Source organism: Prinia subflava, chromosome 12 (genome assembly GCF_021018805.1).
Source record: "Prinia subflava isolate CZ2003 ecotype Zambia chromosome 12, Cam_Psub_1.2, whole genome shotgun sequence".
Taxonomy (NCBI): Eukaryota; Metazoa; Chordata; class Aves; order Passeriformes; family Cisticolidae; genus Prinia; species Prinia subflava.
In genome coordinates, this window is record NC_086258.1 from 14735592 (window position 1) to 14747260 (window position 11669).

Consider the following 11669-nt stretch of genomic DNA (forward strand, 5'->3'; position numbering starts at 1 on the left):
CCGAAGGCATTTCTGCATTAAAGGAGAGCTAAAACCTTTATTAAAAATAAGATTTAGAAATGAAACTTACTGTATTAGCTGCTAGTACACAGTTTTTTGGAGAGGTTGAATGGTGAAAAATCTTTTTCCTTTCTGAGCAACAATTCCCCTCAGGAATTCCATGTTGAAAAAAAAAATGGTCTCCTTCATCGTGAAACGCCTCAAGCACGACAAAAAGCAGCTGAAGTCCCAATTTTGACCATAAGAACAACGACTGGCAGCAATTAAACCTCAGTGGTGTTAGCTCCAGCAGCCCACGTGTCATTTGTAGATCCAAATCCAAGTGCACACACCACCTTAGGAACATAAAAGAGCTTTTGTTGTCTGTAAGCAAACACAGATCAGTGCTATCGAAATGAAACTAAAAATAATATAAAATACAGATTTTAGTTTGCTACATACACAGCTCTGCAAAGCTGTGTTGATTTGTTTCCACATATTGGCTCTAATTAAGAGAACATGGAAAAATCAATGATGTTTAACTTAGGAGGGTAGAACAGAAAAATGAGGAAGTTCTTTTACAAAGGAAATTGAAAGGAGTTCCTTGCAGACTTAATTGTGTGTAGGCAAGGCAGGGACTGGGTTTTTGTTTAGTCTTTTCAATTCTTTAAAATCTTAGAAAGATTACACAGCACAGTAACAGGAGCCACGAAGTTACACACAAAATCAAATCAAGCTGTGTTATGATAAGTGCAATTGAACAAGAAAAGATAATTTATTATTTTTTCAGCCTTTGTAAAAATCTTTTTCAGACTCATCAGGAACAGGAAGTCTCTAGGGTCAGAAGGTGGAGAGTGTTAACAGGGGTGTTTGGGGACAGAAATCTTTCACAAGCCATGTTAAATAATTAAATCTACACTGAAAAAAAAGGAGATTCCTCTAGTTGAAATCTGCTAGTCAGGTTGGAGTGTTATTGAAAGAAAAAAATAATTATAGCAAAAAATTGTTGAGCAGTGGAATTCCAAACTGCTGAAGGTCGAATAGCTGTGGCTATTCATAAAACAAAATAAGCCTGACTTAGGTGTTACTTTTGAGGACAGTATCATGCAGACCTCGAGTCTTTGCAAACCTTGCTCTATTCTTAGCAACAATTTTAAAAAATTGCTAGAAAATAATACACAACAGATCAAAAACATCTCTATGCTTTCATTATGTAGATCTGTATGGGGTCCGGATCTTAAATACTGTGAATTTCTTGACAATAAAGAAAAAAAATGGCAAGGATAATTAGAAGTGTGGAATTGCTTTAAAAGGAAGAAAAATTACACTGCAGCTTTGTTTTATAAAGGACGTGACTTAGAAGATACTAATGTCCACGAACAGTATAAATAAACAGAAATTATTACTCGCCATTTCTATTAACTCATTGGTTTGTGCCCCTTGTTCTTATCCAGCAATATATTGAAAATGAAAGTAAATGTTTTTCAGGTTGCATACACTGAAACTGTAAAACGCATTGTCATGGTATCTTACAAGCTAAGGGCATAAATAGAACCAAAATGTGAAGAAATGGCCATCAAATACAGTTATTTTTGTCCCAGAAAAGCCTTAAAGCACAGATTGCTGGAAGGTGGGAGGATATAAACGGGAAGTGTTGTTACAGCACTTCTCCTTCCTTATGTTGTTTTAATTTCTTCCCTCTCTGCCTAGAGCAGGTGGCTGCGGGTGTTTGTGTTTTAAGCTTAAACTCTTGTGTGTGTAAAGCCTCAGGTCGCTGGACTTTGCCTGGCAAAGCCGGGTGGGTGAACAGCAGTGCCCGCTTGGGGCATGGAATGATTTTATTTGGTGCCTCCTGAACAGCTTTTCAGCACTGCTGCACCTCGCATGACCTTTGACTCAGGTTACTGGCCCTGGTGTGGAATTCTAAAAGATAACGCTGCTAGCTTTACAGACATGTTTATAAATATTTCTGTTTACGTGTATGTTTATAAACATTTTTTAAAGGCAATGAGTCTCAGCATAAAAGAATTGGCCTGAGGAAGTTTGATGTTATTTTGCGTCCAGCTCTCCACGATCCGCACATCTGGCTCCTTCCGAGAGCGAAAGTCGGGCAGGGGTGGGCATGGGGCCCATCTACCATAAAGCATCAGCTATTAGTTAAAATGTTTATTAGTTAAAAGCCCGGGCTACTCTCGAGCTATTTCAGGAGGATTTTCACAAACAGATCTGTGAGAACTGGAGGACTGCACTGCGGACATCAAGGTCCGGCTCTGCCCTACCGAAAGTTATGAGGAGCTGAGCTGCGTTCTGAAGACGCCGGGCGGCCGAGAGCCTGCACTTATGGAGGCTGGCAGAGATAATTCTCCATTTCCATTTCCGTCGCCCTCAGGCCGGTATGCCCTCAGCGAGAACGAGGCTCCCGCCCGCAGCGGCCCCGCGCAGGCGCGGGCGGGGGGGGGGGGGGCGCTCTCGGGGGGGGCACTTCCGGCCGCGAGCTCAAAGCCGGTCAAGCGGGCGAGCCGCGGCCACGCCCACGCGGAAGGGGGCGGGGCCTCGGGCAGTCTCGGGCCGCTTACATAAGGACGGGGGTGCGGCCTGCGCGTGCGTCACGCGCCGGCTCCCGGCAGCCCCCGCTGCCCCCTATATAACCGGCGTCCGCGCGGCCGCGCGCCCACAGTGAGCGGCCCCCGCCAACGGCGCCGGAACTTGTCGAGCCCTTCGCCACCCTCTCTAAGTGACCGGAATCGCCTCGCCTACCGCCACCATCGCCATGCCCGGGTATTCGAGCGACAGGGACAGAGGGTGAGTCCGGGGGCACGGCCGGCGCCAGCCGCCGCCAGCGTCCGGACTCTGAGCCTGCCCGTGGGGCTCTCGGGGTTGTTTTTCAGACACTTAAGATGGCGGCGGGGCGGGGGTTGGGCCCTGAGCCCTTCCCTCAGCGCTCCCGCCGCGAGGAGTGGCCGGGTGGAGGGCATCGGGCTTTTTTAGGCCACTGATTGTGGGCGACGGTATCGGCTCCTTCGCCTCAGAGCACCCCTGCGGGTGTGCGACCGCTGAAAATAGCGCGGGGGATTTTTTTTCTTTCTTTCTTTGGGGAGCGGGGGGGGTTGAAAAAGGCTCGCGCTCACCCCCTGGGGACGCCTCCCCGCAGCCTGGACGTTCCCTGCAGAGCCCGATTCCCCCCGCGGAGAGCGGCGGGCGATCTGGAGGTTTGTGGGTCAGTGGGTTGGCGGTGCCGAAGCCTTGGGGAGCTCTCAGCAGGGCGGTTCCCCTCCTTCCCTTCCCCCTCCCGAGGCTCGGGCTGTGGCCGGCAGGAGCCGGCCGGCTCCGCTTTGTGTTGTGTAAGCGGATGTTAATGGCCGGCCCCGCCATGTGGTGGCTGAGAGGAATCAAAATGCCGGCTGTGCTGCTGCTGCCTTTGTTCCTCCTCCCCCCGCCCAGCCCCGGCTCTAAAATGGCAGCGGCTGGAAAATGTGGCGTAGACAGAAATAAGAGACAAAGGAAACAGCGCTGGCAGGAAGCAGCGGCCGCTCGGGGTGCGCTGTGTTGTGCTGGGGAGGATCGTTCCCGGCGCCCGTCCGGCCAAAATTGGGAAGCGATCGGGGCGGGGGAGGGAGCCCCGTGCGCGGATCCAGCGCACGGCTCAACGCGGCTTCGCGCTGTGCCTCGGGGCGCTCCGGATCAGCCTTCTCCGCGCGGAGGGACCGAACCCCAAATGCTAATAAAGCGCGTGGGGTCATAAAATGGCGTTGTTAAAAGAAGTCTGTCTGTTGGGATATTAAAAAAAAAAACATAAACCAAAACACACGGTTTACGGTAAAGTTAGCCCAGGGTTTCATAACTGCCCCTGCCTGCCTTCAGCAATAGGAGAGTCATTGGGACGGGAAACCATTTTGATCACGAGGTAGTGCCAAGGTTTTAACGCCTTATTTTGCTTGTTGTAGCTTGCTGTTCTGTTGCATTGTATGGACGTGGTAAAGACACGTTATCTTAGCTTGTGAATAAGAACTGTGGCCAGTCAGATTGTGGCATCTGCGGCTTAAAGTATATGCTTTGAAGTTCTAGTGTCCTGAAACTTCAGTAGGCAGAATTTATATATCTGAATCGTAAAGTCCAGCATTGTGGGTGGACTGCAGAGATGGTGGTAAAGTTATTCAGGAAGAGAACCAAAATGTTTCTCTTGCATTCTATGTTATGTTCTTTCTCCCTAGGTTTGGAGCCCCTCGTTTTGGAGGAAGTAGAGGTGGACCTCTCTCTGGGAAGAAATTTGGAAACCCTGGGGAGAAACTTACAAAAAAGAAATGGAACTTGGATGAGCTGCCCAAATTTGAGAAGAACTTCTACCAAGAACATCCGGATGTAGTTAGACGTACTGCGGTATGTACCTGATCTGGCTCGGGCAAAAGTAAACAGAAAGTGCAAACATGTTGAGGGTCATGGGGCCCAGCAGGCACGGGTGAAGTAACTTAAAATGTAACTTTGGTATCAGAGCGTTTTTCCAATAAGGGTTGTTTTGTTTTTCAGCAAGAAGTTGAACAGTACAGAGCGAGCAAAGAGATCACAGTTAGGGGCCATAACTGTCCAAAACCAATTATCAACTTTTATGAAGCAAACTTCCCTGGTAAGTGAAGATGAGTTCATTGGTTGTTCTTCAGGTGGACTGGATTAGGGCAACATCTGAATCCATATGTTTAAATTTTCTCTTCAAGCAAATGTTATGGAAGTAATTCAGAGGCAGAACTTCACTGAACCAACTGCTATTCAAGCACAAGGTTGGCCTGTTGCATTGAGTGGATTGGATATGGTTGGAGTGGCACAGACTGGATCAGGAAAAACACTGTCTGTAAGTTTTGATAATAGCCTGGAATACTGCTGGATTTCAGCAGTGATAGTATGGCCTAGCCTACTGCAGGGTGAACACCTCTAAAAAGAGATAATAATGAGGTTTTTTTTATTCCAAACAGTATTTGCTGCCTGCCATTGTGCATATAAATCATCAGCCATTCCTGGAGCGAGGAGATGGGCCTATTGTGAGTATTCCTAAATGAAAGGGGATTTTAATTTCTGGGGAATGGGACTGCATTTTACAGTCTCATTTCTATAAGCTCTGTTTGGATTGTCCTGAAAATAGTACAGAACAAGGATAGTTGTTTGATTTTCGGTTATATTTTAGAAATTGCTATCACCTGGAAGCTACTCATTTTCAGGTATCTTTCACAAGTTAGGTCAGTTTTTGGTGGCAGTTGAGATGCCAGGTAACTGGGTTTGCTGGTTTGGCTACTTAAGTCTACTTCAGTCAATCTGGCACTGAACTTTACACTCCAAGTTAGTGTTAGACTATGATCTTCCAATGGGTATTGAACTAAAAGCTGGCCATCCTATTTCTAGTGTCTTGTGTTGGCACCAACCCGTGAGCTGGCCCAGCAAGTGCAGCAGGTGGCTGCTGAATACAGCAGAGCTTGTCGTTTGAAGTCCACGTGTATTTATGGAGGTGCTCCAAAGGGACCACAAATCCGTGACCTGGAAAGAGGTATGGATCAGCCTTGGTGCAAAACTCTTGTCTGAGGCAATGTGGAAACTGCTTCAGCTGATGAGACTGCTTGGTTTTAGGTGTGGAAATCTGCATTGCAACACCTGGAAGACTTATAGACTTCTTAGAAGCTGGAAAGACCAATCTCAGGAGGTGTACTTACCTTGTCCTTGATGAAGCTGACAGGATGCTTGACATGGGATTTGAACCTCAGATCAGAAAAATTGTGGATCAGATCAGAGTGAGTATAAATGGTTCATGCATTTAGCACTAGAGCAGATTTATACTACTGCCACTACCTTGTTAAAAGCAAGGGCAGTGCAAGCCTGAGTAGTTTTGGTTGGGTATTTAACTTAAACCTATATTGATCTTGATTTGATCTCCTCCAGCCTGACAGGCAGACTCTGATGTGGAGTGCCACATGGCCTAAGGAAGTGAGGCAGCTGGCTGAAGATTTCTTGAAAGAATACGTGCACATCAACATTGGTGCGCTGGAACTGAGTGCAAACCACAACATTCTTCAGATTGTGGATGTGTGTCATGACGTAGAGAAAGATGACAAGTAAGCAGTCCTTGGGGGCAAAACATTCTGTGTTTCCTGTCAATTTTACTTTATGAACTGTGAAATGAATGCCTTATTTTGGTGGATTTTTGACATCAGTCTGAGACAACTTAAAAAAGGCAAGAAATCAGTTTAAACATGGTACAATAGAAAGCAGTCTAAGTTGTAACCATAATCTCTTAATAACAGGCTTATTCGTTTGATGGAAGAGATCATGAGCGAGAAGGAAAACAAAACAATTGTTTTTGTGGAAACCAAAAGGCGTTGTGATGATCTGACCAGAAAAATGAGGAGAGATGGGTGAGTAGTAGTTGGCACTTCACTTCTTAACTACAGCTAAGAATCAAAACTGTCAGTGACAGCAGGTGTCAGTTACAATGGCCAGACTGGAATTTGCCAGTAGCCCAGTCTTGGACTAAGGAAACCACCAAAGGAGTGTTCTTGGCTCAGTTGATTTCTGTGTTTTCAGGTGGCCAGCGATGGGTATTCACGGTGACAAAAGTCAGCAGGAGCGGGACTGGGTTCTTAATGGTGAGTGTTTCAGCAATTTCTGTGAGTATCTGACGTGTGCTACTTCAGGAAAAAATTGATTCACTTTTTGTGTTACAGAATTCAAACATGGAAAAGCACCAATCCTGATTGCTACAGATGTTGCATCCCGAGGTCTAGGTTAGTAAAAACTCGTAATGCCAGTTGCCCAAAGCTTTTAAAGAAAGTCTATTGCTTTCTTTAACCTCTGCATTTTTCTAAGTTTTCTTCACATAAAGGTGCAGTCTTTGTGGCAAGGCCTAGGCATGACAATCGGAGGACTCGAGGGGGATGGAGGACTAGTGGAAATGATCGGCTGGCTGCTTCCAGTCAAATAGAGAGGTGAAAGCTGAGAGCATTGTGTGCCAGTAATCTTCAAAAGGCAAAGTCATCCTTTAAACTACTACCCCATAAACTGTTCTCTCATGAAATAAGCAGTTTCATTCACAGTTCACTTTGCCCTGGTATTTCTCTTCTCTCCATGCTTTGCATGATTTGCCATGGTGCAGTACTGTTAGTTTTGTGCATACTGTCTGCTGTGATCTGTGGGTCTTTGAATTTCAGTGATTTTTTTGAAATGTTGAAGAACATAATTTTAAACTTCAATGTTCAATGAAATTTTTTTCAACCATGAAATGGAGAGAGCAGCTTTAAAACGTACTAAGCCTTGTCTTGTACAAATTGGTGAGTACTGGCACATGAAATCTGAGAATAAAAGCCCACCTCTCACTTAACAAGTGGGGCAGGAAAGCAATGGCTTTTCAATGCCTTTGAAAGTCGAAGTTCCTCCACCTATACATAGTCGTCATGTCGAGACCTGCCAGAGAGAGACCCATTCTCAAGTGAACCCTGGCTTCTTGGAAGCGCTTGCCTAGACGAGACACAGTGCATAAAAACAACTTGGTGACTTTGGGGGGACAGGTATGTTTTTCTTGCAGCTGCGGTTCAAAGGTCTTGGCAAGACGAGCAGTGTGGCCCAATTTTTTTTGAGCTTCTAATGAGTGTGTATGTGAAGGACCTTGTATGTTTTTACTCTAAGGTCCTCAAATGAGCACATGAAGAGGCTGCTGTGAGCTTTAGTGGCCCTACTGCAAGAAGCTTTCAGATGTCACTTGATGATTTGTAAAGGGGACACTTGAGTTGGGAATGCCAAGCAAATGCACACTCCTTATGGTAAGGTTTTGGATCACAGGGTGGGTGATGAGAAACGGGATCAGACGGAGTGTGCGTAACTTTTCTCTTCCACTTTACTCTTGCAAAAATGGATGATTCTAACACTGTTCTTTGCAGCCATTATTCCCTTTTAAATACTCTTGTCTAATGTTTATCTTCGATTTGGCTGTTGTGGTGTGCAAAACTTTGTACCTCGCTTTTTGCCACACTGCAACACTTTACAGATGTGGAAGATGTGAAATTTGTCATCAATTATGACTACCCTAACTCCTCAGAGGACTATATCCACCGAATTGGACGAACTGCCCGCAGTACCAAAACAGGCACAGCATACACATTCTTTACTCCTAACAATATTAAGCAAGTAAATGACCTCATCTCTGTGCTTCGGGAGGCTAATCAAGCCATCAACCCCAAATTGCTCCAGCTGGTTGAAGACAGAGGTTCAGGTAAGGGCTGTCTTTGATCTCTCTGCATAGCTTTCCTCAGAACAAAATGGAAGCTTCATATTCCACCTCCAGCCTCTCTTGAAAATAAATGTGGAAGGTGGTCTAGTTACCAGTTACTGTGACCTCAGAAGGTATTTATCAATACAAAAGCCAAAAAGCAGCACCCAAATGCTCCCAGCTTATGCTGTGGTGCACCCACCTATGGCTAGGGCAGGCCAAAGAGGCACTTCTTATTTGCCCTGAAATAAAACACTTGTGGACTCAGTTTTGTGGCTTTGTATCCTCTGGCTTGGAAACAGAGATGGACCCAAGTGTCCTGCTGGCAAGGTAAAAGTCACTTTTGCCTTGGTGCTGCTACCTGTGTTTTGGGGAGTGTATGACTCCTCAGAAGTGAGACAGCTTTATCTAACTGGAGTCCAGCAAGCACCTGGAAAGCTTTTATAGTAGATTTCAATTGCTGGGACAGAAAATGGTGCTTTTAGAAGAGCCTTTATAATACACATAACTGTCTTGTCTCTTCCACTAGGTCGTTCCCGAGGTGACCGACGTGACAGATACTCTGCGGGCAAAAGGGGTGGATTTAGTAGTTTTAGAGAGAGGGAGAACTTTGAGAGAACCTATGGTGCGCTAGGCAAGAGAGACTTCGGAGCCAAAACCCAAAACGGGGCTTACAGCGCCCAGAGTTTCAGCAATGGAACTCCCTTTGGGAACGGCTTTGCAGCCGCCGCAGGCATGCAGGCCGGCTTCAGGGCCGGCGGTAACCCCGCAGGAGCGTACCAGAACGGCTACGAGCAGCAGTACGGCACTAACATTGCCAACATGCACAACGGCATGAACCAGCAGCAGTACGCCTACCCTGCCACTGGTGCTGCTCCTATGATAGGTTACCCCATGCCCACAAGTTATTCTCAATAACTTAGTGTATTTAAATGTCTCAGTTTTTCATAATTGCTCTTTATATTGTGTGTTATCAAAACAGGATAGTTATTTAAGAAATGGGAAATGCAGAAATGACTGCAGTGCAGCAGTAATTATGGTGCACTTTTTCGCTATTTAAGTTGAATATTTCTCTACATTCCTGAAACAATTTTTAGTTTTTTGTACTAGAAAATGCAGACAGTGTTTTCAAAGTAAATGTACAGTGATTTGAAATACAGTAACAGAAGGCAGTGCATGGCCTTCCAATAAAGATATTTGAAGACCGATTTTTCTTTCAGATGACAATTTTCTCAACATGTGCACAACTTTACATTAACAAAATGTCAAATGTTTTTATATTAAATTCTAGAAAGGTTTCTCAACTGTGTCTGATTAAACATTTAAGCTTATACAAATACCAGCCTTGCCTTGATTGGGCTAGATTGCTTAGCATGGCAGGCTCTGCTTCAATGGGGAAGAAAATTAAAGCTGGCTTCTAAGAAAGTATTGGAAACAGTGTTCTTCTTTGCCTCACTAGCGTAGGGCCAGTTCTTGGAGAAGATCAAAACTCTGTAGTGGTGTTGCTAACGAGCTGCTACAAGCGTAGGAAGCTTCTGCAGCACCGTAACCGTCGCCTTCACACGAGCATATGTGCAGACCAGGCTTGAGTGTTGTGTACCCACAGCTGCCAGGCGTTGTGAGTTAGCATGCAGGCTTCTGAGCTTCAGAGAAACGGGAAGATCTTAGTATTAAAACTTCGAATTATACTTAAACTGGTATTGAGCAGTGATTTCTTTATGGAGGTGGCGGGAGGGAAGTGGGCTGCTGATCCATGTAGATGGCTCAGGGGGTTGTGGGGTTTTTTTTGAAGGAATATGTGCAAATGACTCTAATCTCAAAGCACTGCCCATCGTGAGTGAAGTAACAGCATTTCCTTGATGAGTAGAACTGGAATAATACTTGATCCTGAGATTAAAGTGTTTAATGCTTTTAAGAACAAAAATTAAAATTCCAGTTAATACTAACTTTCAGTTCCTCCTAATTGTTTATCAGTAACAGAGATGAGTTTTAAGTTCAACAACATTTAATGTGTTCAAGGTTGAATCAATAGGATTTTTTTTATGTTATTGTGAACCTGAGTGAACTTTGTGTTTCACACTTTTTGCTTAGTCTGTGCTCAGTCCTTGATTACTGTTTCCTTCTGTGGCTCAGCTTGTGCTGTTCTCTAATGCAGCCTTATTTGCCTCTTAAATACTTCCTCCTTTTCTGTGGCGTTCTGTAACTTGACAGTATTTTGTGACCTCTCACTCCTGGTTTCAGAACTCCAGCTGGAGGCTTGGAACTACCCCACTGCAGTCTAAAACTGCAGGTCCCAATGTATTTTGGTTTTGGGGTTTTTTTGTGGGGGAGCCGTTGTGTTTTTTTCTCATGTATTTGTTTTGGAACAGTGCTTGGTGTCACCAGGGGTGAAAAACAAGGAAGTAGATTATTATCACTGAAGTATGACTTAATGCCTAAGTTTCCAGGTCAATTGCCTGAAACAAAATGCATTGAAAAGCTGGTTTTGTAAAGGTCGTTGGTTTTTTTAGCTTTTTCTGCTTTTTTAGTATTATATAAATAGTACATTTATAGCTTGTTGATTAAAATTGAGAGAAAAGTTAACAGTGATGCAAAATCTAAACCATGGAAAGAGGTTTCCTCTGTGAATTCTGTACTCTTTCCAAACGACCCTTTGCGTGGGGCAGTGTTTCTTGAGGGGGAAAATTTAACATTTGCACATAAAATACTAAAAAGATAGGAGCTCTACTAAGCAGCTTTGACATTACTGCCAGCGCTGCTCCGGCAGAATGGAGCTCACAGCAAATCTGCCTTGGAAGTGAACGTGCCTGCAGTGGCTGTGCGGGCGGGAGCCGCGCTCCTGCCGCTGACCCAGTGCCCTACTAAGGCGGCTCGGCAGCGCCGGCCCGGGGGAGGGGGCTGCGCCGCCCCGGCCGCCGCGGGATTATCCCGGCCCGAGCCTTCCCTGCCTGCGGCTCGGGGAATGGCTCCCGCCGCAGCCCCGCCTGCTGGCACCGCCGCCGCTCGGGCTGCAGCGACCATGGAAATTTCCACTGCGCTGCTGCGTCCTGCCAGCGCCGCGGGGCCCCGCCCGCGCTCTTGGCAGCGGCTCCGAGGTGCCGCCTACGCCTCAGATCTGCCTTCTTCCTTTATGTGCCCCGGTGGGCGCCAGGGGGGCTTTTCCCTGGAATTCCCGCAGGAATGTCCCCGTGCAGCTGCAGCGTGTTCCAGTGGCAGCGAGGGCAGGGTCTGTCCCACTGTCCCCCTCCTCAGGCCGGAGAGCTCCGGCCGTCCCTGTCCCACAGGCGCAGGCCAGATGTGACCCCCGGCACGTGCGGCCTTGGTGCCCATGTTGGGAGCTCTAAACGAGTTCGGTTTATAAAACATTGTTTATTCTGCTCAGCCTTGTACATGCCTTGGCTCAACCTTGATGCCACGTATCAAGCGCAACGAGGGGTAAAGTTACATCTTT

At 46.1% G+C, this 11669-nt stretch overlaps 1 protein-coding gene across 2 annotated transcripts; it reads left to right on the plus strand.

Moving 5' to 3' along the window:
* Positions 1-2606: 2606 nt before the first annotated feature.
* Positions 2607-9912, plus strand: DDX5 (DEAD-box helicase 5). 2 transcript variants are annotated; one of them, XM_063409106.1, is made up of 13 exons: positions 2607-2757; positions 4191-4356; positions 4504-4600; positions 4689-4822; positions 4944-5009; positions 5368-5509; positions 5590-5750; positions 5899-6071; positions 6261-6371; positions 6541-6602; positions 6681-6740; positions 7997-8221; positions 8748-9912. In XM_063409106.1, the coding sequence occupies exons 1-13, from the start codon at positions 2750-2752 to the stop codon at positions 9134-9136; spliced, it is 1794 nt and encodes a 597-aa protein (XP_063265176.1). In that variant the 5' UTR covers positions 2607-2749; the 3' UTR covers positions 9137-9912. The 2 variants fall into 2 exon arrangements, with proteins under 2 accessions (XP_063265176.1, XP_063265175.1); XM_063409105.1 differs by having other exon boundaries at positions 2624-2781.
* The last annotated feature ends 1757 nt before the right edge of the window (positions 9913-11669 follow it).